Source organism: Podarcis erhardii (assembly GCF_964252035.2).
Source record: "Podarcis erhardii genome assembly, chromosome: 6".
NCBI lineage: Eukaryota > Metazoa > Chordata > Lepidosauria > Squamata > Lacertidae > Podarcis > Podarcis erhardii.
The window spans coordinates 33,078,808-33,105,476 of record NC_138510.1 but is presented as its reverse complement, the minus strand read 5'-3'; the positions used below and the strand labels follow the sequence as shown (position 1 = coordinate 33,105,476).

General features: G+C 43.8%; 1 protein-coding gene across 1 annotated transcript in view; it reads left to right on the top strand.

The window, feature by feature from the left end:
• LGR6 (leucine rich repeat containing G protein-coupled receptor 6) overlaps positions 1–26,669 on the top strand; it is a 147,095-nt gene that overhangs the window by 64,855 nt on the left and 55,571 nt on the right. The window contains exons 2-4 of the mRNA XM_081866998.1: positions 136–207; positions 3,391–3,462; positions 12,109–12,180. Of these exons, the coding sequence (XP_081723124.1) occupies positions 136–207; positions 3,391–3,462; positions 12,109–12,180 (216 nt within the window). The remainder of the gene's footprint in view (positions 1–135; positions 208–3,390; positions 3,463–12,108; positions 12,181–26,669) is intronic.

Below are 26,669 nucleotides of genomic sequence, written 5' to 3'. Positions count from 1 at the left end.
TCTGAGAAGAGCCAACACAAGCGATAGGTTTTTTTTTGCAGGCTGGACTAGATCCTATAAGTTTAAGTTTTACTTGGGTATTGCAAATGATCCAAACTCTGATTTTCTTTCCTTTTCTTTCCTTTTCTTTCTCAGTGATTTGAGCATGAACAACATCAGTGAGCTGCTGCCTGGGGGCTTCCACCACCTGCGCTTTCTAGAAGAACTGTAAGCATAATGAGGTTATATGGCCTCTTGGTTTAGCATTCCCTTCCCAATTCTGAGGCAAAGTGATATGTATGGCAGAAACAGGTGATATGTGACAAAGTCATGTGTGCAGCATTTAAACAATTTGTTTACACTGCTTCCAAATGTTTGGTTTATTTAGATCTTATCTGGCTCCCACCCCACCCCGTAGATCTACATTTCACGTTAGCTGATCCAAACCGGTAGTGCTGTATTGCGTCCAACAAAACAGAAGGGAAGAGGAAGATGCAATGCAAGGGTGACAGTCATTTTAACAATCAAGGTTGATATGTGCCCTGAGGATTGGGAGCACACAGCCTGCAAACAACTATAATTTAAAAATAAATTCAAGGGGTGCTTCTAGATGGAATCAGTACTCATGTCCACAAGTGATTACCAGTATCCACATGACTACATCATCATCAAAATACTGGTCCATATTTTCTTTTACATTTATTCCGAATTTCCCCTTCAAAAATTATTTGAATCATTGTGGGCTTAAGAGAAAGAATGTCATACTCAGGCTGAAATGTCACAAGAAGAATAACTACACAAACAGAACCAGCAGTTTTTACTGAACCTTGTTGGGCTGTCACTTTTCTTTACTCAAAGGAAAGATACTGGGATGGATGAAACCTGGGATATGAGAGCATAGTCACTTCTTTGATTTTTTCCATGCGGAAATGGATTCATAGACTGCCTTCCTCCTTACAAAAAGTGGGCATGATTCAATTAAGTTGTTGCTCCAAATCTGTTCTAAATCCCCACCAGAAGAGTTCATTCCACTCATGCATCTCCCACTTAACGCTGCATTGAATTCTGGTCAATGCTTCCCTCTATGTCCCCTGAAGTTACTTCACAGTGTACATGGCAGACCAGTTGTGTGTAGCTCTTGGAAAACTGTCTACAGAAAGATGGGGGCGTAAAATGCCTAATGAAGCAGAGTCATGGAGGAGCACAATACAGAGCCCACGATACAGACCTGGAAGCTGAGAACATATCCACTTGTCACTTCAGTCATCAAAATGGAAGTGACTTTGTTGAGCCAAGGCATACAACTTTGTCTTCCCTCTGATGGGGAGAATCAGGCAGGTGGATGTTTGTGTGAGAAAGTTGCAGTCAGCAAAGAAACTAAGTGGAACTGGGCAGGAATGGGTTTTGCTGATTGACAATAAACACTGGAAATGCAATGGCAGTGGGGTGGGGGGTGACACCCTGTGCACAGAATGCTATTGTGTCAGGATATACAGGGCTAAATAGTCTGAGTGATTAATGATAGGGAACTGAAACCAGTGTTGACAGCTTCAGTGGCATAGCTCCTCTCTCCCTGTTGGTTTGTGGTAAAAGCATATTACACTAGGCACACACCTCAAGCTCCCCTCCTCTCTCCCCACGAAAGGGCAAGCACAACAAACTAAACTTTCCCTATATACTTGATGATACAGGAGCGCGTACACACACACACAGTCTACCGGAGTCCTGTCTGTCCCTCCCATTCTGAGTTCAGTGCTTCATCCCTTCCTTTTCAATGCAAGGCACAAGAGCCTCTGGAAAACTACTCCTGTCTGTGTCTGGAGAAAGGTAACTGTCAGAGCAGCGCTCCTCACCTCATGTTACTAACTAGGATATAGAAAGATAAAAATGCAGGGGACAGTCTCAAGCATCCCCCCACTTACGTGGGTGCTCTTTTGGCACACTACGCAGTGTTCAGGTTTCTAAAGGTTAGAAGTCTAGTCCCCAGGAAATAGCAGCTTATAGAAAATGCACAGAAAGGAGGATAAAACAAAATGTGTTGCGTGACCACCATTTGTCTCATCTCCCCTCAGAAACACTGTCCCCTTCAGGGGAGCAGGAATCAATCCAAAGAAGCAATATCAAAAGTTAAAGAGTCCCGGAGTGACAGTAAGCAGAGACTGCAAGGCAGCTGGTGGTGTACTATAAGGAAGGCAGGTTGAAACCTGCTCCTGTATATTAAAGAGATGACCCTGTACTCTTTATGCTTTTATAGGACTAATTATGGGCGCCATTTCTTTAAATCCCAGGGAAGGTGAGAGACATGCAGCACTTGTATACTTATGTGCATAAATGCATTCACAAAAGCAATCATACTTTAAACGGATGAAAAGTGACTGGTATTATGTCCATGTCATTGTATCTGGATGACTCCAGAAAGTCTGCAGACTCCTAGAAACACAAGAAGAGCTTTGTTAGATCAGACTGAAAGGACTACCTAGGCCAAAATTCTATTTCCAAAATTAGTCAGCAAGTTGCCTCTGAGAAACTTGCTAGAAGAGAGGAGAGGCAACATCTCTCACCTCTGGTTTGTCCCCAGCATCTGTTATGCTGCCTCTGAACATGGAGACTCTTTTCAGCTATTCCAGCCTTCAAGAAATATTTTCTCTATGAATATCTCGAGTCATAACTCCATAATAACACATTTTTATGGCATTCAAACTAAAATGAGTTGTTGTTGTTACATTGCCCATCTGACCGGGTTGCCCCAGCCACTGGGCAACTTTGTAATATCATAACCTTTTCCTAACAGACTTACTTTAGACATACCTCACAACACAATGATCTTTTTTTGCATGTCATGGTAAGCCAAAGTATGGTTTACTGGGACAGCACAAACACGTCCACTCCCAGATGAGAGCTCACTCCACCTTTGCTTCTCTCAGGGCTCAGCTCAGCATGGGACAACAGTTAAGCCAAGGTTTGGTTTAGCATGTCGTTTGATAAGAGGGTCATGGTTCAGGTCTCTCCTCCTTAACCATATGAGCAAAACTTGGCTATAGACTATGGTTAAGGAAACCACAATCTTGGCTTTGGGCAACATTCTAAGCCAAACCTTGGTTTTACTGACATGCAATATGGTGCAAACTCAGCCAATGAAACCTTAGCTATAAAGCCAAGAGTAGACCCTTGATACTGCCTTCCATGTGGCTAGTATGAATAGTGACAGGAGGAACATATAGAATTGTTCACAGCAGTTTTAGAAATACCTTCTTCCTGAAATGACTGTTGGTTCCGCTCACAAAGCTATATCTAGCTCAGGAGCAAGAGACTTCGCTCCAGGTCATAATCATATTTCCTTACAAAAGGCACTAGTAGACTTTCAAATATGTTATCTTGTTATCTTGACCATGTCTCTTTTGTTTATTACAGGCGCCTATCTGGAAATCAACTCTCTAAGATTCCAGGGAAAGCATTTTCTGGCCTCTACAATTTAAAGATTTTGTAAGTTACAATTTCTTCAGTTTACTGCTTTATGCTTGTTCTCCAAACAGGCATTTAGGTCATGGGGTCCATCCCTGTGAATATGTGGTTCACTTGAATTCCCATGTATTAGAGACCATTATAAATATCATCACAGAAATGCTATGTACCAAATGTTCCTTGGAGCTGGGTTCTGTCTGATTTCTTCCAAATCATGCTTGTGGGAGATTGCCATCCGAGCAGCTGCAAAATGTTCAGGGCTGCTAAATAACTGCTCAAATCCTAATACACCACTGGAATTCCATTGTCTCTAGGGTATTTAATTTCAACACTTGCTTGCTCTTGAATCAATATATTTCAAGTTATTTTTCTTCTGTTTTTATTTGTCAGCAATTCATACAAGGACAACACAGTGTTTAAAGTTCTTCGTGTCTCCTTCATTTCCTCATCGAGTTTCTTCACTGTGATGATGTATCAGTTGTAGGGGCAGGGATTTCTCTATACAGTGTGCTAAGAAATCCTTGTGGCTCTTGATAATGACTTCTATTCAGCCCCAAATAACAGTGGACAGTATCTCAACTTTTGACTTTCATGCTTGACTGCATTTGTAGGATGTGGGTGGAAAGAAATGGCAAGGGAACCAGAACTGTGATTTTTGTTAGGTAGGCATTTGTATGGAGCCTATAATATACATTGCCAGTTGCTTTATATGGTCTTTATTAGTCCAGAATCAATGTAAAGGCATTGGACTTATAGCTACACCTCTGTGATCTCTCATTTTCTGAAATAGCTCTGTCCCTGGTACTTGCCCTGCATTAACACTTCATTCAAAGCAATCACTGCAGGACAGGCCAACTGAATTGGATATCTTTTCCTCTGGTCATCTGTGATTGCCTTAATAGGAAATGCACCCCCCAATATTATGGTGTATTTTTTATTTATTTTCATTTGTTAATGATTTTGCAACAGCAATCCGGTTCTGGTGAGTGTTTATTTAGGTTCTCAGTTCTTCATCTTCCCTTTTTCCAAGGAGATATTTTACAATCCCTTCTCTTCTGCAATAAACATTTCAGTCCTGAGGGCATGTTTGGAACTCAACCACAATGTGAAATCGCTGTAGCCGACAAAGTTTATACGAACCAAGCAGGTAGTAACCTGCTCCCGGGATTAGAGAGTGCAGTGCTGTTTACTAGGCCTTCTAAAGAATCCTGCCCTAAATCCCTGGGTTTAGAGATGAGTTGCTGCTTTATCCACAGTCTGCATTAGGCACCGAATCAAAGAAACCAAGAAAACCACAGCAAACCCACCCTGTTTCAACAAGGGCAACACTATGCTCAGGGAACTCATGGGCTCTGAATGCCTCTTTTTATCAGTTTACATTGGAGCGCTTCCCAGTGAAATAGCTAAGAATGTTGGAAGTATGCAGGGCTCATTGAAACTAAAACAGCACCTCCTGCAGGTAATAATAGTAGTAGCAAAAACTCTGCTGGCATCAGGAGAAAGCATCGCTTGAGTTCTTTTTCTGAGGCTGGAGGCAGAGTGCACAGAGCAACTGTGGCAATCTCAAGTGGCACGGAAATCTGTGTGTGGGCCTCCTCAGGTACATCCAAAGCAATCCTGTGAGATGTGATGAAGTAGAAGCCTACCTCTTAGCTTCATTCCACGTGACAGGAACACAGCTTGAACATCCATATTAACAAAAGGATTGAGCATTATAGCTTTCATTTCAACATGAAGGATTTATCATCTGAATGGGGGGGGGTATGGGTTGGTATATCGCCAAGGAAAACGTGCAGGTGACCCTATCTTCATGTCCATACTGTTCCTGTTCTTATTCCAAGAGTCTAACGGCATTTCCCCCTGCTCTGTTCTGCCAGTCCACATGGCTGGTCAGAACTAGCATGAGATATAAACGCAGGTTATGTTGTCCATGTGGCTGGATTTCCATGGGGATTATCACAGGTACAGTGCCCAGCTAGGAGGCAGAAGTTCCCTGCCTATGCTCAACAAGGGATGAGCCTTATTTTGGCCATTAAGTAACTCATGCAATAAAGGAGAGAACTGGGCCACATTTGCCAGCTGTTCACCATCCATTGCATCCATGTTATCTGGCCCCATAGCCCCTCCGCATGTGTGGTTAGAATTCTACACAATAGGGGAAGTCTGAAGCAGCCTACCACCACCACTTCAGTGTATCCCAACCAATGTGGGAATGACCAGCAAATATTTCTCTCTTTTTTAGCAGGGGGTGGGAGGTGAGGACTATGGAGAAGCTGCAATGTACATCCCACCTAGAAATGTTGCTCTTCCGTTATCCACAGAGTAAAGGATGCTGCCATGTTATAACCATTTTTATTTTCAATATTTTTGCAATTGAATTTATACCCCCACATGTGCAGCCCATGCTATGGCAAACATTCTATTAAAATTAAAACAGCTAAAACAATAAGATCCAAGGAGCAGCAAGCCGCTCCATAAAACTGTTCCAACATTTCCCTATTGAATCTGAGTTCTTTGCCAGGTTGTAGACAGGTTAGGGGTCTTAGATGCTTTTGCACTTCGAGCAAAAAGTAACATGATGCCCAGAAACATTTTTCTCCAGTGAGAGGGAGATGAAAGCCAGGAAAACAGCATGCCTTCTGAAATCTGCTGCCTGAAGCAAACTACTTCATGTTGCTTCTTGGTAGGGTTGGTCCTGTTTGCAGCAATATGCTATGCTTATATCCACACAGAGTGCATGCTTGATTTAGTGTTTCCTGCTGAGAACCTGGCGAGAGGCTTTTCCTGTAATGACCCAGTGGGTGCTGTTCTAGGAGTGATCTTACTGCTAGGCAAGTGGGTGTAGCTGCAATTCTTTGAAGTCTAAAGTGCCACTCTGCTTCCGTGAGAGCACACAGAACCAACTTTTGCTTATTTCACCTTTTTTGGAACTGTGGGATAACAAGGGAGGGCGCAAGCTGAGGAGAGACCATGGGACACAGAGGTGAATCTCTCCAGCGGCTTGTTGGAAGGAGGCTTGAAAAACCACCAAGTAGGGGTTGCGGGAAGGCTCCTACTTTCATCCAGCCCAAGGTGCCCCAGGCAAGGAATGCAAATTAAAACATCCAGAAAACAGCATGTGGGACAAGCTTTGCCTGCCTCTCCCTCTCCCCACCTACCCCAGCTCCAGCATGTCAAAACATCTAATACAGCTTTCCGTTTCTGGGGTTGCCCATAGCGCTTGTGTGACCTTCCATCACCTGGTGCACCAGTACTCAGTTCTGCAGGGTGCTGGGCTTCCATGAGCAGGGGTACATCATAGAATCATAGATCCCGAGGATCATTTAGTCCAACCCCCTGTAATGCAGGAGTATGTGGTTGGCCTGTATGAGGACCAAACCTGTGACCTTGGCATCATCAGCACCACAACTGAGGTAACTGGCGGATATTCAAAAGTACCCAGTCCCTCTCTTCCTGCGCACATTGTTTATTAGGGACCTAGTGTTGCTTCATATACCCTTCCCCCAGTTCCTTGTTGGGATACCAGTTGGGCTGAGGCTGAGGCCTCAAACTTCACCCTGTAGCTTGCCAGCCTCTCATGTCCCTTCCTAGCAACTTCTCTCTGCTGGACTTAAGGTCAACTAGAAAGGGGAGCAGGCCCTCTCTACCCCAGCCCTTCTGTTGTTCCTTAGTCATAAGGAACTCTGAAATGTCATGTTCAACAGTCAAGCCTCTCCCCAGCTGTTCCTTACCTGGTTTATCACCCAGTCATTCTTCACCAGCAAGCACAGCTGATGGGGGCACCGATCCTGCATCCACACAGGAGGGAAGCCTAGCGGAAAATGGGGCAATCCCTGGCGGTCCTTCACATTGAGTTTAATTTTTAGCAACAAGGGATTTCAATATGCAAGGTATTACTTCAATATGTAGAACCCATTATATACCCATAATTCAATCTGGTTATACAGTGTCATGTCAGCAGTTCACCATACAGATCCTTTCATCCCTACATTTCCAACATGCCAATTTGGTCATGTGAACAAACCCAGGTTTTTGATCCTGGTTCTGTAGTAATTTTTCATGCAAGAGCTTTCAGGCATAGAGAATCTGTGAGGTGGAGGAGAGGAAACTTTAGCAAGAAAACAACAAACACCCCCCAACTGATTAGTTAAAATGTGTTGCACAAGAAGAATTGTAATTGTATATGCACAACATGCTGTTCTGTGGGAGGGTGCGGAGAAGAAGAGCAGTTCAGGCAGAATAGCAACTCCAAGCTTCGGGTGAGAATGCTTTTGTTACATGCAAGGAGTCATTGAGATAGGCTTCACGGAGTGTCAGTCAATTAGGCGGGAGAGGCTGCTTCAGATGTGGGGCTGTGTGGGAAAGCATTCCTATGATTAAATGAATGGCTTTCCCCAGAAGGCATGGGGAAACACATGAATCGATGCTGTCTCTTTAAATCCCTCCCTGGAGTGGCGGGCAAGCAGCCCTTGATCTATACCTTTCTCCCTTTCATCTTGCTCAATCATTAAAACCAAAGGGAGCAAATAAACATACAGAGACATTCTCCAGGGAGAAGTGGATCAGCCCCAGAGCCCTGCCCTGCCTCTATTACACATACAAATGTGCATACAAGCGTGCGCACACCCACACCCACCAGAGTCCCACTGGAAACCTTGCTATCATATGCACATGAATACGAACCATGCCTGCATGCAGCAGGCAATGGAGTTGCAGGAATCAAGAACAGGGAGTGCACCACATAGCAATGTTTTGTTGCAGGTCCAACTTGCTTCCCCCTGTTTTCATGTTCAGGTGTGAGTGTTGGTGCTTATGTAGTGAAAATGGCACCACTTACACACAAGATAGAGGTTTCAGCAGTCCCAGGGTTTCCTGAACAGCTATCAAGGTGAGTGGTCAGTAGCAGGTCAGCAATCATTCACACCGTGTCAGCTGAGTTAACTCTCTGGTGAACCGCGCTGAGATGTTTTGATGAATAAATAATAATAATAAAATAATATTTATTTTTAAAAAAACAGCTTAGGAGGCCAGGCCAAATGAGCACAGCAACTCTTCCCAGTAGATCTTGCCCCAATATGTTAGTTGTGAGGACTGAAGGTCTCTGCCTTCGCCCAGCTCCCGAAGTCGTCTCCTCCCCAGCTCCTTCCCAAGCAATCTGAGGCTCCTTCAGTTTGTCTGTCTTTACTCTGCCCTCTTCATACCTCTTCTGGTTCTGGGAAACCTGGCCGGAGGGGAGCTGGTTGCAGCAGGAGAGGGAGACTGCCTGGCTTCATCACCAACCTCATTCATTGTTGCCTCTTGGTCCCCCTCCTCCGCAGCCTCCTCTTCTGCCTCTGGTGCTGGACTGCTCTCTGCCACAGACTCTCCCTGCTCACTAAACCATATTATATCTTCAGCTTCCAACACCTCCTCCTTCCAGTCTGCTCCCTCTGACCACTCATCATTGTTCTGCCACCAGTCCTCTAGCTCTGAGCCCCTTGGGGGTTCCCTTGGAGGTTCCCCAGCTGGTGCCTCCCATCTCCATTTCCCCCGTGATCACTCATGAATAAATAATAATAATGATGATGATAATAATAATATCTTTATTGTCATTGCCCCCTCTCGGGGACAACGAAATTACTTGGCTGCTCCATCCACCCAGGTAGGGCACTCCACTCAAAATCAGAACAACTATTTTCATCAGAGAAATGCTCGAAGGTATAGCACTGTAGAGTTGGAAGGGACCCTGAGGATCATCTAGTCCAACCCCCTGCAATGCAGGAATATGCAGCTGGTCCATACAGGGATCGAACCTGCAACCTTGGTGTTATCAGCACCATGGTCTAACCAACTGAGCTATCCACCTTTACCCAAAATAAAAACACTAATTAAAACACTAATTAAAACAATACAGAATAAAGCAACCTGTTAACCTGTCGATAAGCTTGTTAAAGAGTTTTCTTGAATTTGTTTAATTTATAATATTTTGCTTCCATGTGTTTATTATCTGGATCACATTCATCACCTTGGCTAATTATGTATAATTCTGTATCACTGTTCAATATATTTAAAAGGCATAGTTATAGCAAGTTGATCCAGTCGGGTTCGTCTTACATTTCGTATATACTAGATATGTGAAACTATGTTTGATTGTTTTTCTTCATTTGGGTGTTCTTTAATATGACGATGAGTATTTTTCTTGGGAATCACCTTTTGTCCTCTGCTGTTTTGTACTGAAGAAAGAAAACACAGCACCCTAGGGACCTGCACTGTCCACGTTGTGCTTCTAGTGTTTACTTGGGTAAATGCAAATTACTATCATTAGTCAGAGATGTTTACTGAAAGCAGTGGGGCTGGCAGGCTACTCCCAGTGTAAACTGCAGCATGTCCACTGAGCCCTGTGATTAGAGACATTGTTCCAAAAAGAGAAATGAGCTGCCTGGCCCCACACAGTGCAGCTTTACTACTCCTTTTGACTGTGACGTCTGTTATTTATCCCTGGCTGTTCATAACATGCTAAGCCAGTGCAATAAAGAAAGAGGTGGGTGGAAGACGGTACCTTCTGTGCTCTACCATTTCCATAAGAAGCTGCTTTGTAGGAAGTCAGACCATTGGCCAATCTAACACAGTACTATCTATGTTGACTGGCTGTGGGTGTGTTGTAGCATTACCTGGTGATATTGGGCACTGAACCTCAAACCTTCTACATGCAAGTATGTGGTCTTCCACTGAACTGTGATGCATCTTCATAAAGGCTTACCAGCACAGTCCAAGTTCTAAGCTCTGTGCGTTTAATAATAATAATAATAATAATAATAATAATAATAATAAATACTTTTCTAAAGTCAGGAGTACGGAATCTTTTTCAGCACATGGTGCATGCCTCAACATCAGCTGATTATCAGAGCTTGTGAAGCCAGGCAGTGGCAGAGCTGGGTGCTCTGGCACCCAGAGTGGCACACATGCCGTGCACCCAGGGGTGGGGCATTCTGCCTGTCCACGGGGGCAGGGATGATCTACCCATGGGGCCGATCTCGGCACAGCTGTGCAATCCTCCCCGGGGGCTGCCCACCCTGCAACCTGGAAGCATTCAGTGAGCCAGGGAAAGGGGGAGAGTCGCAGCAGCTGCTTTGCCACTTTGCCGCTCGCTGCGCTTGGGGAAGTGGGGGGGGGCCTGCGCCAAATGTCACCCCCCCTTCAGGATGACACCTGGGGTGCCCTGCAGCCCCCTTCCTACGCCCCTGAAGCCAGGTGCATTCATGCATGAGGGAGATTTTTGGGCTGGAACCTTTCACTCTGGTGTGCAATTTTATGCCTGCAGAAAGTTTAATGTGAGGGTTGCATAAACAATGTGATTCCATGTTTGAAGCCTGAAGCGTACAGTCCCAGAAGGACTGTACTACATGATTTTTCCTGTTTGTGGAGATCAGCTCCAGATACCTCAAGGAAACCTTTTGTAGCAGTAGAGAAGTACAAAATGGGCAGAACACATGACATATGTGACACTTTTAACAGTTTTGAAATTGGGTGCCCTTATTTGGGGTTTTATCGGAATTCAGAATCTGAAGTTGCATCCATCCCTAGGCATAACATTATGGGTGATTCTGCTCAGATCTGTGCAAGACATTCTCACTTTTCTGAGGTGTCCCAAAAACTCATGTCAAGAGGCCTAAAATTACTCTTCAGAATAAAAATCATTGTGGTAATATAATATCAGAACTCTGATGAAATTTCACAGTATCTATATTCCCCCCAAAATGAATGCATATATTCTCCCAGACATCTTCATGCTATTTCTTTCAGATCCCTCCTCAGAAGCCACCTTTTCCATAATGCCTAGTTTCCATGCCATTCTTTGTCGTACCTGTAACTAAGCCTAATCACAGGGAACTGAAACAATCCCTCATTACTTCCCTCTTTATCCCGGTTTCAATTTACATCATGCTCTTCTATCACTTTTCCTGTGTCAGATTTTAAATGGTCAGTTGCTTGGGCAGAGATGTGTCCTTTTATACCTGGTGAAGCATCATGCACACTGATGGTGCTATGTAAAAAGTAACAATAATTATGAACAGAGTGGCCTTTTCCCTAAATAAATTCCCAATTAATTCCAGGTGTTCACTTACATATGCGAAAGAGATACCAAGTCACAGGAATCATGGTGCTACTTTGTACAGTGGTACCTCGGGTTACAGACGCTTCAGGTTACAGACTCCTCTAACCCAGAAATAGTACCTCAGGTTAAGAAGTTTGCTTCAGGATGAGAACAGAAATCGTGCTCCGGCAGCGCGTCAGCAGTGGGAGGCCCCATTAACTAAAGTCGTACCTCAGGTTAAGAACAGTTTCAGGTTAAGAACGGACCTCCGGAACGAGTTAAGTACTTAACCCGAGGTACCACTGTATAGATTTTACATTGAGAAAACATTAGCCCTTGACAGGTTTACATTTCTGCCAGAGTCCCACAATTCATACAAGCAATGGAGTCTGCGGTTTCAGGACAAATAGGCTTTGGAATGCCATTCCTAGACCTGTATTCAGCAGCCCTGTGCCCTTGTTAATGGAAGGTTTTGTGCCTTGAACAGCATCTGTATTCTGAAATCTTGATTGAGGAGGGGGGTGGAATTCTGTATACCCCATTGTGTTGAGGGTTATTTTTGAAAGTTGTCTTTTCCCCCCTTCTAATTATAGGATGTTACAGAACAATCAGCTCAGTCGTATCCCAGCAGAAGCTCTGTGGGATCTTCCAAACCTTCAATCACTGTAAGTCCTAATGGATTGTCCCTTTAAGCTGTTATGGGATCTCTGAAACAAGTGTTATTTAATACTTTATTTTATTTATTTATTTATTTCAAAAAAATTGTACGCCACTTGATTGGTTAAAAAACACACCTCTGAAACATAGTAAAATACTAAAACAGAGTAGAATTACCTCAGCGTTCTAAGCATCTGAGTAGGCTTGTCTAAACAAGAATAGTTTTAGCGGTTGGGGTGAAATGAGAACATAGGAAGCTGCCTTGGATTGAGCCAGACCATTGGTCCATTTCACTAAGCATTGTCTACACTGGGTAGCCGTAGCTCTCTATGGTTTCAGATGGGAATCTCTCTCAGCCCAACCATGAGATGCTGGGGACTGAACCTGGGACCTGCATGCAAAGCATGCAGTTCTACCACTGAGGCATCACATTTCCCCCCTCCAAAAAATCCAGTAAGGTTTTCATAGAAATCTTTAGGGCAGGCTTCCAGTCTTCTGAGCAGGTGCTAGAGAAAAGAATATGGTACAAAGCACCAGAAATTTTAGAACTGAGAGGTGATTTTCAAACGGACACAAATATTTGGAAGCATTTCATAAAAAAATTTTTTTGAAGGATCATATCTTAATGGTAGAGCACCAGCTTTGCTTGCAGAAGGTCCCAGGTTTCATCCCTGGCGTCTTCAGGTGGGGCTAAGAAAGAATTGTGTTTGAAATCTTGGAGCCACTAGATAATACTGAGATAGATGTCCAGTGGTCGGACTTGTTATAAGGCAGCTTCCTATGTTCCTAATACCACCTTATGTCTTATTGCAGTACCTCGGTTGGCTAAATCCATGGTTCCATTTCTTTCCTTGAAAAAGACAATAGTGCGGAATTTGAGCTAAAGGAAGTTGGAAGCAGGAGTGCGGAGACATCTGATGTGGTTGCCACTCTATCTGAGTTCTCTCTGGGACCAGGATTAGCAGTTGAACGGTTGTGAGCTTTCATGGACTAGAGCCCAACTGAGCAGAAGCATGAAATGCTATCCTTAGTTTGTAAACACAGAAAAGGTTTATAGACTCTGGAGCCAAATGGCCATGGGGCAGCAATAGTTCTGTCACACAACGAGTTACACACAGCATTAAGAGTGCTTCCATTACATGTCAGCAAATTCGCTTCCCCAAAATATTGGACATTTTGTGATAAGGAAAGTGATGGCAAAATGCACTGGGAAATGTGTGATAATACCTGCTTTGGTTCAACATCGCTAACCTCAACAGCAGATCAGGATGAATGTCCAATAAACAGGTCACCTGGAATTACCTTAAAGTACAAGAAACACAGTGGAATAAAATATATTACTCCTGAAAGAGTTTCCCAAGTTTTATGGCCCTTCACTCCCATCTGCTTAAAAAACATCTCAGTAGATTGATTGGTATGGAGGAAGCTAGTCCAAAGGATACCTGGGCCTCAAGCCTTATAGAGCTTTAAAGGTAAGTATCAGGACTTTGATTGAGTTTGGAAATGAACCAGGATACAACAAAGCTGTTTCAACAGAAGAGAAATATGATCCTGACACCTACTCTTGGGGCTCCTCCACTTACCTTTGCCCCATGCTTTCTAGTAGCAGGTCTGCATTTTAAAGCGCTGTGTCTGAGCACTTTTTCTTTTTCTTTTTCATGTCCCAGCACTTTCCCCATGAAAACCCACTCTTTAAAGCTCAGTTGCAGCAAATGACAATCCGTGGAACCTAAATTACCATTTGTTCCAATCCAAAGCTTAAAAGTGTGTTATCGCAGGGAATGCGAAATATAAAGTAGGGCTGTGCTGCCACCACCAATTTGTTCTGTGCTGTTCTCTCTCATGTCACTAATCCTGCTGGTGTTAGGAATTCTTAGTATAGAGATTAGTTCCCATGTGGCTTGCTAGTGTAGGGCACTCAATCTGCAAGCATGACACTTGCAAACCCACTGTCTGATAGCACCCTGTAACAGCCATGTTCTGATGAAATTGCTTTTTAATGCTGTCACTCAACAATCTAGTCTTTGAGTTATTAGCCTCCATAAGAGGCCAACAGAGAATGCACATGGACAAAGGTATTACCTTTGGGATGAATAAACATGATCTTCGGAGATGTTAAAAGATAATTTTCCTAATGACAGATGCTTTGCCTAGTTCCATGGCAAGTCATTATGCAGTGCCATTCATTGTACAATCCCTCTGTGATTCCTAATTCAAACAGCTCTCCACATCATAATTTCCTTTCCCTCCTCCCTCGCACAGCTGTGCTGTTAAAACCATCCAGCCCAGAGGTGACTGCATTTTAGCTGTGGGACATAGGAGCTTTCGCTGTCCCTGAGAATGGCTGTTTTCTTTTGTTTTTGAGGCAGTTTGCTCTCTGAAAGGGACAAGATCTTATTGCAGGAACTGTCTCCTTGAAGCAAATGGGAGTATGGACTTACCAATGAAATCCAAGTGAGATTCTTATAGGATCTCTTTCAAAGCAAGTGCACTTTCAATACAAGAGGTGATTTTGAACTTTCCCTTCCAGTCATGTGGTCTGGAGAGCATCCAAGCACATGAAGCATCTACCGGTACTTTCCCCCTCAACAATGAGTAGTAATGTGTTGGCTGAAACTGAATAATTAGCATTTGTTGTGTGGAGAGATCCTTTTCTTCCACTGAAGTGAATCATATAAATATATACCGTATTTTTCGCACCATAGGATGCACCGGACAATAGGACGCACCTTGTTTTAGAGGGGGAAGAACAAGGAAAAAAAAAATCTCCCCCTCTCTGCCCAGCGCCCCTTCAGCGAAGCGGCAGGAGGCGCTGCACAGAGAGGGGGAGAATTTTCCCCCTCTTGTTTTCCCGCTCTAAAACAAGGTGCCGTTCAGGCGGCTACCTTGGAAGCCTGGAGAGCGAGAGGGGTCATTGTGCACCGACCCCTCTCACTCTCTAGGCTTCAGGTTCCTTTCGACCTGCTCTTTGGGGCTGGCGGGGGAAGCCCACCACCAGCCCCAAAGAGCAGGTCAGGGAGCAGCGGAAAGGCGCAGCGGAGAGGCTGCTGCCATAGTCGCGTGTCACCTCTCCAGCTGGGAGAGGGTCGCGGGGCTATGGCTTCTTTAGCCCCTCACGTGCTCTCCCAGCTGGAGAGGTGACGCGCGGCTAAAGAAGATCCTGCCATAGCCGCGCGTCACCTCTCCAGCCGGGAGAGGGTCGCGGGGGGGGGGGCATCTTTTGCCCCATGCGCGCTCTCCTGGCTGGAGAGGTGACGCGCGGCTATAGAGGCTCCTTCCATAGCCGCGTGTCACCTCTCCAGCTGGGAGAGGGTCGCGGGGCTATGGCGTCTTCGCTCCATAGGACGCACACACATTTCCCCTTCATTTTTGAAGGGGGAAAAGTGCGTCCTATAGAGCGAAAAATACGGTACCTCGTACTGTGGAAAGGAGAAACAGTGTGCCATAAGTCTTTAAACCAACGTTATTCAGGTCTCCGTGTATCTGAATGATTGCAATAGTAATCATACCTGGGTATTTGTTCTCTCATCCTTGCTTCCATTTGGTTTGCATTCTTTGGGGTAGCCAGCTGCTGCTTTTACACCCTGCAGGAAAATGACAGGGTGGAAAGGCCTAACTTTGGGAGGATTAAGGCTGGGAATACAGGGCCCATCCGCACTACCTGAAATTGTCTCATACCTTGAATGTTCTAGAATTTTTGATTGAGGGACCACATGATGTTGCCAGTGTTCTTCTGACATTTTGTATGTCTTTTAGCAAAAAAAACCCCCACATTTAGTCTGACCAGTAGTAGTGCAAAAAAGGGTTTTTTTAAAAAAAAAATGGCAACATGATGCTTTCCCCTGTGATGTCTGTTTAGCATAACAACACTGACCATATTTCCCCTTTTTTAACTCAGAAGAGTTCACGCTGACCCAGCTTGGGAACCTTTGTTCATGGTGGTTGCATGATGAGCACCACTCACTGACGTAATAACCATAAGAAACAAGGGCTGTGAATGGTTTCCTTCAGTAGAATCCTGAGATCAAATACCAAAGATTATGCATTTTAATATGTTGAAGTTAGACCTTCCACTTCATGAACCACACTGCAGCGAAATATGTGGTCTTCTCAAGTACAGTACATGGATCTCATCATAGATCCTCTCTTTGTATGTGATGTTGGGCATGAAGATATAGAAATGAGAGTGAATGTCACATCTGAACTCCATCCGTGTTTATAACATTTGGATTGAACATTACCTCCCACTGCATATGGTCAAAATTGCCTCCAGGTCATGCAACTTGAGTCAAATGCCTACTCATGATCTTATGGAGGTATAACCTATAATCCACCCCCTACCTCGCTATGGATATAGCCACAGATATTCCACTTTCATAAAATTGTTTTAAGCCACCATACCCATGAGTATTGCTGTCAGATTGCTATTGATGAACAGTGTTACACCCTATAGCTGTTAAATCCCATCTGCAGGAATGGGTAGGACACATCAAGGGGAGGAAATTTTAATGCAAACTAGTTTATACAGATATTTTACCTGATAAAAACAAGCCAGACCTAATAATAATAATAATAATAATAATAATAATAATTATTATTATTATTATTATTATTATTATTATTATTATTTATACCCTGCCCTCCCCAGCCGAGACTGGGCTCAGGGCAGCTAACAACCGATATAAAACAAATTGATTGAAATACAACTTTAAAAACAAGATTAAAATACAACATTAAAACATTAAAATGCAGTCTCATTTCAATGGAAACTCAAATAAAAAACTTTTTGGGGGATGAAAACGTCAAGTCTTCACCAGGGCTAACTATCCAGACTGGTCCTACATGGGCCAGAAAAAAGCCAGGGAAGTCCCCAAATAGGAGTTCCATCACAGGAGGAGAAAGAGTGTTTATTGCATCCTCCCTTCAGAAAGAAGAAACCAAAACCCCTCTACAATGGCAAGTTGTTTCCTGCATCCAGATTTAATAGAGGGGGAAAACCTCTCTTTGGAGATCTCCCTGCCCTCATTAAGTCCCATTAGACTAGTAGTTATTAGGATAAATTAGGTCTGATTTGAGAGAGATGAAAAGTCATTGAGTAAACAGTTTCCCCCTTAGCAGGTTGCTTTGTGCGTTAAGCAATATCTGAAGCTAAGCTGATTTCCTCAGATTTCATTGGGGCTGCCAATACTTCTTCATTCAAATTGGCTTTGTGTCAAATGCCCTTCTATTATTTCTGTATCTTCCCAGGGTTGGTCATTTTATCAGAAGAAAGACCAGGTCTGTATTTCCCTCCATTTAGAATCTATAAGTAATTTTCCACAAGTCTTCTATATATTTATTGCCAACTTGGAGCATCCATAGATCACTGCTGAGTGGTTTCCAAACATTACAAGTTGAGTGAGGACCTGAATCGTTTATTTACATTTGCCTAGAGGCTGTAGTTTTTCCATTTGCCCTGAAGTGTTTCGTTTCATAGAATGCTAACTTACCTACTGCTTAGAAATCAAGCAGCACTCCATAAAATATTCCACACCGGTGTAGGTATTAAAAGGCTTGCACATTGGAGGCCAAGACAGGTAGATGAGGCAGAATTGTACAATGTTGCCTTTATTGTTTCTCCATGTGATATTTACAGGTTCGAAATTGGGGGCTGAGGGGGAAATCCCATAATCTGTGCTGCAGGAGGTGTTTGTATTTATGATGCCATAATATATCAAAATTAACAGATGGCCCTTCAGACTTTTTTTGACGTGGGTTTGTTTGTTTCTTTGGCGAGTGTATTCTGCAACATGTTACTGGTACAATAACAATGCATTAGTGGTGGAATGATGCCGGACTGTCCACATAACCATCCCACTTTATGTGTTCTGTGATGCTATACAATGTTATTGCCTTTTTGCTGTCTGGGAGTGGGGCACATTTGCACAACAAAAGCAGACAAAAAATAAAGTGAACATTTGTGATATAAAAAGTTACAGGAGTTCAGCATTTGTTGGCTGAGGCTGATGGACATTGTAGTCTGACAACATCTGGAAGGCAGCAAGTTGGCAAAGGCTGTTTTAGATGTTGCCCGGCTGCTCCATATATGTTCTGAAGCACTCATTTACACCTCTGGCAATCAGGACCATGAATTATTAGCAGCGCCTGCTATTGTAGCTTTTGTCCTCTGTGTTTTGGACTTGGAGCTCTGTGCTGGCTGGAGGGCATCAGGTTGGCAAAGCTGTTCTGTTCTGAAGAGATGCAGACAGAAAAGCCTTAGGAGGAAGCAGCACAAAGTCATTAATGATGGGGTGAGGCAGGGCAAGAGGGTTTGAAGTAGTCCTTTGTGCAATCCTTGTGCTTCCTTTCGTCTGCATTCTTCTCATTTGCAGTCTGCACAAAATGAGAGGATTTGAAGAGGCACATCTACACCTGATGGCAAAAACTCTAAACTACATGTCAGGTGCTAGGCCTTATTTAAGGCAGTGATTCAGTCGTGATTCCCTGGCAAAGTGTCCGTCTACCAGCAGTTTTATAGGTGTGGTAAGGGCATACCATGCACGCTCTAGGAGAGTCGTGTGTCAGGCTAATTAACAACATTGTGGTTACAACAAGCTCTTACCTAAAGCAGATGGGTACACTCTGTTTCTCTGCCAGCCAAAAGTAAACCAAAGACTTCCAAAGCAAGCAGGTGCTATAAGTTATAATTATTGCGTTTTCAGTAAGAGTGAGGAAAAGAAGAGAGCTTGATTGGATTAAAAGCTCAGACAAGACTCTTGAGGCTTGTCTTTCAAATGAAAATAAAACACAATGGAAGCAGCTTGGTTTTCTGCAACATTTTGAATGCACATCCAACAGAGATGCTTAGAATGCCATCTCATATCTCCCCATTTGCAAGTATTAGAACTGAAGCATGGCAGATTCTGAAGCCCTCTTCAAAAGTCAACTCAAGATCTTTCAGCCACGTTTTCCTGAGCATGGTGTCTCTGATCCTTAAGGCAATTTTATCTTTCACACACAAAGTCATATCACTCTAGTTATGTATATGTTTACATGTTACATCATGGCAGCATGGCGCCTAACTTTGGTAATATTATATGTGGAAGGCTGTTTTGGCATTAAGCAAAATATACATTAATAAAGAATAAGAAATGTACAATTTCTGACTGCAGTCCCCCAAACTACAGTGAAGGTTTCCTTAGAGGGTTCCTTGACTTGTGGAAATAGAGAGTGCACCTTATATAAAGGGTGCTTTAGAAGCTCTGGTCTGTCTGTACGTGGGCTATTCTTTGTAGCCCGTTTGAGATGTTTCCATGTTTCAACAACTGTGCCACCTTTATATAATTGAGGTACCTTCTTCAAAAGGAAAAAAGTGAGGGAGGAAAATGGGCCAAAGTGCCATGTCCCAGACTAAACACATGTAACACTGGTGATCTAGGTAGAAAATGGTGACTATCAATTCCTCAGCATGTGCTTAATCCAAGCAAGGGGAGGCAGATGCAATAGAAGCCATTGTTCCAGCTGGCTGTTTTCCATTGTCACCCCATATTGCAAAATTATTCCAACACTGACTTCAAAGAAGAAGGAAAGACAGAAGAATTTGCCCGATAAATGCTGTCCTTCAACATACTGACTTCTATTACACTGCTTGCAAAGAAGCAGTGAGACATCTCAATCCATAGAACTGGTGCACCACCCTCTCCTCATGTCTTTAGGAAAAACATTTTGGAAGCAGACAGAAAGAGAGTAAAGACCTCTTTAAAAATGTTAAGCCCATGAATAGGGTAATCATCATCATCATTATTATTGCTGAACATTAAAATGCAAGGAGTGACTTCTTGGAAGTCACGGGGACAGTTGCTTTGATGTTGACAAAGGAGAAGCCTTCCCCACCAGACAAGTCGGTTGTAAGCATATATATTCTGATGACGGATGGAAGGAAGGAAAGGAATCACTTTGGAATTAGCATAGCCTGAGAGCATGTTCCCGCTTTCATAGGCCACCTTTGATCTGTTTGAAATGTGACAGCTCATTGTAAGGGCAATATTGCTTCATATAAATCATTTTTGATAGAATGTGCTTTTGCTTCTTAGAAAAAAGAAACGAAAAGAAATATCTTCCACTGAATGTTTAAAGGATAAAAGGCAACAGAAATAGACTGGGGTGTTTAACATCAACTTATAATTTATAGGCATGGATCTGATTTTGTGGCAAAGCCACATTAAGTATTGTTAAGGTAATTTATGAGGCATAAGCTTTTCCTGGAGCACAAGAAAAGTGAGCCTTCTAGCTAGTTGAAAAGAAGCCATCAAGTATTTGTGAATTTTAGACTTGTAGAGTAATCCACAAACAAGCAAAGCAGCCCTCCTTGAGGAACAGCCATAGCTGAGTGGTAGACAATCTGCTTTGCTTGCAGAAAGTCTTGGGTTCAACCCCCATCCAAATAGGGATGAGAGAGATTCTTGTCTGAAACCCTGGAGAGCCACTGGCAGTCAGTGTAAACAATCCTGAGCTGGGTGTACCCAAGAGTCTCACTCCATATAAGGTAGCTTTCTACATTCCTATGTTTTTGTGTTCTATGTTCTAAAGGATATAGTAGCCAATTGCTAAATAAAATGATGAAACCTGACTGGAAACTGCTTTATGCCTTAGAAGCTGTGCCCCATGATTTCCATTGTGTAGTTTTGTGCCTTGTTTGAGGAGAAAGTATTGTTACAAACTTAGAACTTGCCCTAGGGGTGAGAAATTCCAGGGGCAGTACTCCTTGAATTTAGCTTCCTTTTGATGGAGTGATGTCTGGAGACTTTTTGTAATGTTTAGTTTGTGGAGCTAGAGGACAGACTAGCAGAATGTTACCGTAGTTAGTTAGTTAGTTAGTTAGCATGTAGCAGATCCATTTCATATCCTTAGAGCAGGGTGGTCCACCTTTTCATACCAAGTGGGCCGCAAGAGTGCTTTGATACAGAAGCCATGGGCCACACACTGCCTTGTGCATAGGGTGGGGAGAAGCAAGGCCAAATGGGACACTGGGCTTTGGGAAGGAGGCATGAGGGCTCTGGCAGGTTCCTAGAGCCCTCTTACCTCCTCCCCAAAGCTGGGAAAGTACTAATTAGGCTTTGGTAAGGAGGAGGGAGGACTCTAGGACCCTGTCAGAGCCCTCTTGCCTCCTTCCCAAAGCCAATTGCATCACTTATCTAGCTTTGGGAAAGCAGTGTGAGGGCTAGAGGGGGCATCAAGTGTTGTCAAGGGTCACCCCCAAAAAGCTCAAGGGCTGCAGGCAGCCCTTGGACTGTGCATTGGACCACCCTGCCCTAGAAAGGCATCCTGCACCACAAGGTGTATCTCTGAACTGCAGTTTCTTCACAAGTCTATAGGTTGCATCCTCCGCTTCCAGGTTCTAGTGACCTCTCCCATTTGAAATCCTCAGGAAGGTTATCCAGCTATTTCAATTACCGTATTTTTCGCACCATTGGACGCACTTTTCCCCCCTTAAAAAGTAAGGGGAAATGTCTGTGCGTCTTATGGAGCGAAGCCAGCAAGAGCCGCTGCTGCCGACAAGCTCTGCACAGCTCTCCCTTTAAAGCAAGAGCTGCATAGAGTGTGTCTGCTGCTCTGGCTGGGTTTACAGGGAGGCGGGAGGAGGGACTGCCGACTGTCCCTCCTTCCGGCTCATTGTAAACCCAGCAAGAGTCGAGGCTGCTGAGCTGAGCCGGGAAGGAGGGAGGGAAGGGGATTCCGTTGGTCCCTCCCTCCTCCGTGGCTCGCTTTGAAGCAGTAAAGTGGGAGGGAAGCCGCTTACACCCGTGTAAGCAGCTCCTCTCCCACTTTCCTGCTTCAAAGCAACCACGGAGGAGGGAAGGAGGGGACCCATGGATCCTTCTCGCTGCTCGAGGCTGCAGCTGATTCCCTCCTCCCGGGCTCCCTTTGAAGCAGGAAAGTGGAAGGGGAGCAGCTTACACTCGTGTAAGCAGCTCCTCTCCCACTTTCCTGCTTCAAAGCGGAGGGAATCCCCTCTGTGGCTTGCTTTGAAACAGGGTTTGGGGGTTCAGTGGGGAAAGAGGGCAGGAAATAGATGCTGGGCAGGAAGACCTTGACCACTGGAAAGTCCACCTCAGCCTCCCCAGATTTCCACTGAGACAGCCAGGCATGGCCATAAGAGCTGGAAACTTGCATGGGCTGTTTATTTAAAGACGAAAACATGCATTCATGTGAAAGAAATCCTCCCAGGTTCCTGGACACAACCCACACTTGATATTCACACAAGGTTACATGGATGGCATTGGCAACTGGAGGAGCAGCATGGTTAAAGAGCAAGTCCTGGTTTCAAGCTTAAGATCAGCTCTTTCGTGGTGGCCTCAAACAACCCTTTGGCTGCAAGGGGAATCCCTCCCTTAATTCAGGATGCTACAGTCTACACATGCTGTGGCTGCCTGCCCTTTTCCCTGAGCTGTAAAAGCACCTTCAAGAGGGTGATGGGAGGTGACACAGTCATCTTCCAGATGTGCAAAGAACCACCCTCGCCACACTAAACGTGACAGCAAGCCTCACACCCAAATCTGAAGCATTAATGGGAACCTAGGAAGCTGCCTTATAAGGAGTCGGATCCACTACTCCATCTAGCTTAGTAATGTCAACACTGACTGGTAGCAGTTTGCCAGAGTTTCAGGCCTGGAGAGGCTGGGGATTGAACATGTGGTGTTCTGCATGCAAAGCCACTGAGGTTACAGCTGTTCCCTTTAAAAACAAAGATTGTAGTCCTCATGGTTCTGAAGAAAGGGCTAATTTAAACAGGAACAGAGGGACCTTCCCTGTACCACGTCAGGACCCCTGAGCCCATTTAGCTCAGTTTTGTCTTCACTGATGGGCAGAGGCTCACCTGGGTTTCAGGAGACACACCTTCAGTCCTACCTGGAGAAGCTTTCAAGGACTGAACTTGGGATCTTCTCCATGCTCTCCCTATTGAGCTATGATGGCTCCCTCTCTTCTCCTGCCCTCCTCCTATGCAGGAGGCCTATCTCGGCTTGTCAATATAATGTATATATGTCAAGAGCTTTGAGATGCATATAAAATCAGGCTCAGCATTATTAACTGGACTTAGATAAGCCATGGTTCCCCTTCCTTCCCTCCTCTGAGGCTCGCTTTAAAGCAGCAAAGCGGACAGGAGCCACCCGCTTTGCTGCTTTAAATAGTTTAGTACAACATTTGATTCAGAATATTTTTTTTCATGTTTTCCTCCTCTAAAAACTAGGTGCGCCTTATGGTCAGGTGCGCCCTATGGAGCGAAAAATACGGTAGCTCCCATTGAGAAGACATCTATCAGTCATTCTAGGCCATTGGCAAGCCATTTGCCTGACAAAGACAAAGCACAATTGGCTGGTCAGCTTTCATAGCATTATTAGCTGAAGCTATTAAGTATAAGTGCTTCATATTTAGGAATTTTTTTTCTTGAAAAGGACATATAATATAATCTTGAAGTATATTCACAGTAAAGAAGAATCTGCCCAATTAATTAAGGCTCATATTTTCAGGAACAGCAGAAATATAGCACCATTCTGGGGGAGAGGGAGGCATCTCCTATTCATTCTCCCCTGAACAATATGCCTGGAATACTCTTTTAAAATAAACTGTGTCCACCACAAAAAATGGCCATGAGTGGGGGATGCTATGACAGATTCAATTTTCCAATTTAACTGAATGTATAAACAGGTTCAGAGTAATGAGACATCAGAGCAAAAGAATATCTAGTGAACCAGGACTCTATGTGTCTCCGTTAGCCTATTGTAAAAGACCGTTCGCCGAAGTCTATTATAGATATAAGTATGCAGACTTTCCTAGTGAAATCAGCATATGGGAATTGTTGTCAGTCTCCCTGCTGTACTGACACATCTACTGTATTTAACATATGGGACCTATCAACCCAACTGCACATACATATCTACTGTATAGAACATCTGGGACCAATCACCCATCTTCCCTGTTCTTTGGCTTTTCACTAAGGGAAATGTAACAAGTCATGTACTTAAGTGAGAGGGTTCAGGGTCATGAATCTTCCTAATCAAGTTCAATAAAAAGCACATTGGGGACTTTATAATATTGTTTGTATACTTCTGTATAGGCACGCAGGTTCTGTTGTTATTGGGTTTTTTACTCAAGATCCTATTGCATTTTAAGCCACACATAAGATGGTAGAAGAGCCCAAAAGAGATTTTTTTCTGTACCGTACTACATAAGTTTTTTCAGGGGGGAGGGGAAATGCAAAAACTTATATGAGAAACTTGCATTCTCTTGTAGTTCTGTAGTCTAGCCACAAGACAGATGAGAAACGCCATGAAAATTAATCTTCACTATGGTTCAAGACTTAAAAACCAGACACACAATATATTTAATTCAATAATGGTGAAATGGAGTAAATCTATGGCATGGCTAGAATTTCCACTTTTCTTCCTGTCAGTATTTATGTGATTTTAATAGTTGCATGGCAGGCAAAGCATGTGACTGATAAACCCTTTCCTGACATGGTTGATACACTGATGTGGAAAAGTGAGTGACCTGCCAGGAAAAAGGGGTTTGCAATCCTACCTATAGATATGAGTGCTAAGATTGGGGGGGGGGGACTGGGAAAGAATTTTTTCACATGTCCAGGTTATACGGTTGGTCATATGGCACCTTCTGAGAACAAATGAAGGCCCCAACAGATGCAAGCAATTTTATCTGCAACCCTCCGTATGTTGTCAGACAGATAGTTCAGTTGGTAGAGCATGAGACTCTTTATCTCAGGGTCGTGGGTTGGAGCCCTGCGTTGGGCAAAACATTCCTACATTGCAACAAATCTACAATTCTATTACAGTGGTACCTCTAGTTACGAACTAAATTCATTCCGGAGGTCTGTTCTTAATCTGAAACTGTTCTTAAGTAGAGGCGTGCTTTCGCAAATGGGGCCTCTTGCTGCTGCTGCTGCTGCACTGCCGGCACACGATTTCCGTTCTCATCCTGGGGCAAAGTTCTCAACTCGAGGTAACTCTTCCAGGTTAGCGGAGTTTATAACCTGAAGCATTTGTAACCTGAGGCATTTGTAACTCGAGGTACCACTGTATTCTAAGTCTCTTTATTTCCCCAACAGGATAGCTCAGTTGGTTAGAGTGTGGTGCTGATAATCCCATGGTTTCAGGCTTGATCCCCAAATAGGACACCTGGTTTTCCTGCCTTCACTGTCACTAGGTAGGCTCAAGGATGAGCCCTCACATGTAAGATGTGATGTGTGAGAGTGCATGTGCAAAATCGTGGTACCTTTATTCTGTGAACCTGTGGGTATAGGGTGGTATATAAATTCATTAAATAAAAAAATACCTTGGGACACATTCTTATACTAAAGATCCACCAGATGATGGGGTTAAAATATTAGTGGGAAAAGTCTGTGGAGGATTGGTTTGGCCCTTCACTGGGTGCTACGGTTTAGCATTACACTTGAACAATCTCAGAGCCTCGTCTGAATTCCTCCATATGACATGAACATCCCACTGTAGGATTGATGCTTGTGATGGAAACTGCAGCATGATCTGAGAAGCACAGCAGAATAAAAAATGTCAACGTCTATGTGGAAATGGAGCAAGTTGGCACTGGCCTACCCTGTCTCCTAATCTGCCCAATTATCCCAGGTATAAACCATAATAGAAAGTGCTTAAGAAGCCATAATCACACAGTGCAGAAAGAGGAGAGCCATGTGGTTGCTTTTTTGTTTTGCTTAATTGATATAATTAGCAGCTTCTTGGTGCCAAGGGAGCTGAGTTTTATATTCGCTCCATCTCTTCCTCAAGAAGAACTACATTTGGGAGCAATAGCAGTTAGTGAGCTTGAACTCTGCTACATGTTTTTATGGCAATCCAACTTTATTTCAGAAAACAAGCAAGCCAGGATACCAAACTACTTCTGAAAGCCAGTTTTCAGTTTATTTATGTCTGTCGGTGTTATTGTTTTCACTCCCACTTTCCCTTTGTGGTGAAGGTTCCAGGGCAGCCTTGCAGGATCAGTTTTTCTTTTGAATAACAGAGCAATGGAGAATTCTGGTGCATTTTGCAATAACTGTTTATTTACAAATGCGCAGGCAGCAAGCCAGTAGGACCATGTACGTGGTGCAGGTTCCAAAATGGCATCAGTTCCTAAGCAACAGCATCATCTCTAAACAGAAAGTCTGTCTCTTCAGCCAACCCCTGAAACTTAGAACTTCTTTTCTCTTCTTCCTTTAGTCCAATACAAATTGCTTCTTTTCCAGGTCTCTGGCTGACCCGGTTGCACAACCCCTTCCTACATCCAAATATCTGAAGCAATCTGCTTCCCTGGTTCTCCATTCATTGTCAGTGTCCAAGTCACAAACCAAAATAGAAGTTTTGAAGAATAAAAGGGCAGCATGACCTGTATTATTACTGGGTTCAGGGGCACTCACCTATCTCAGAAAAACCCTGCCGTTAAATAATAAACTGGCTTTTATAACCATACACTCTGCAGTTTTTGAGTCTTTATA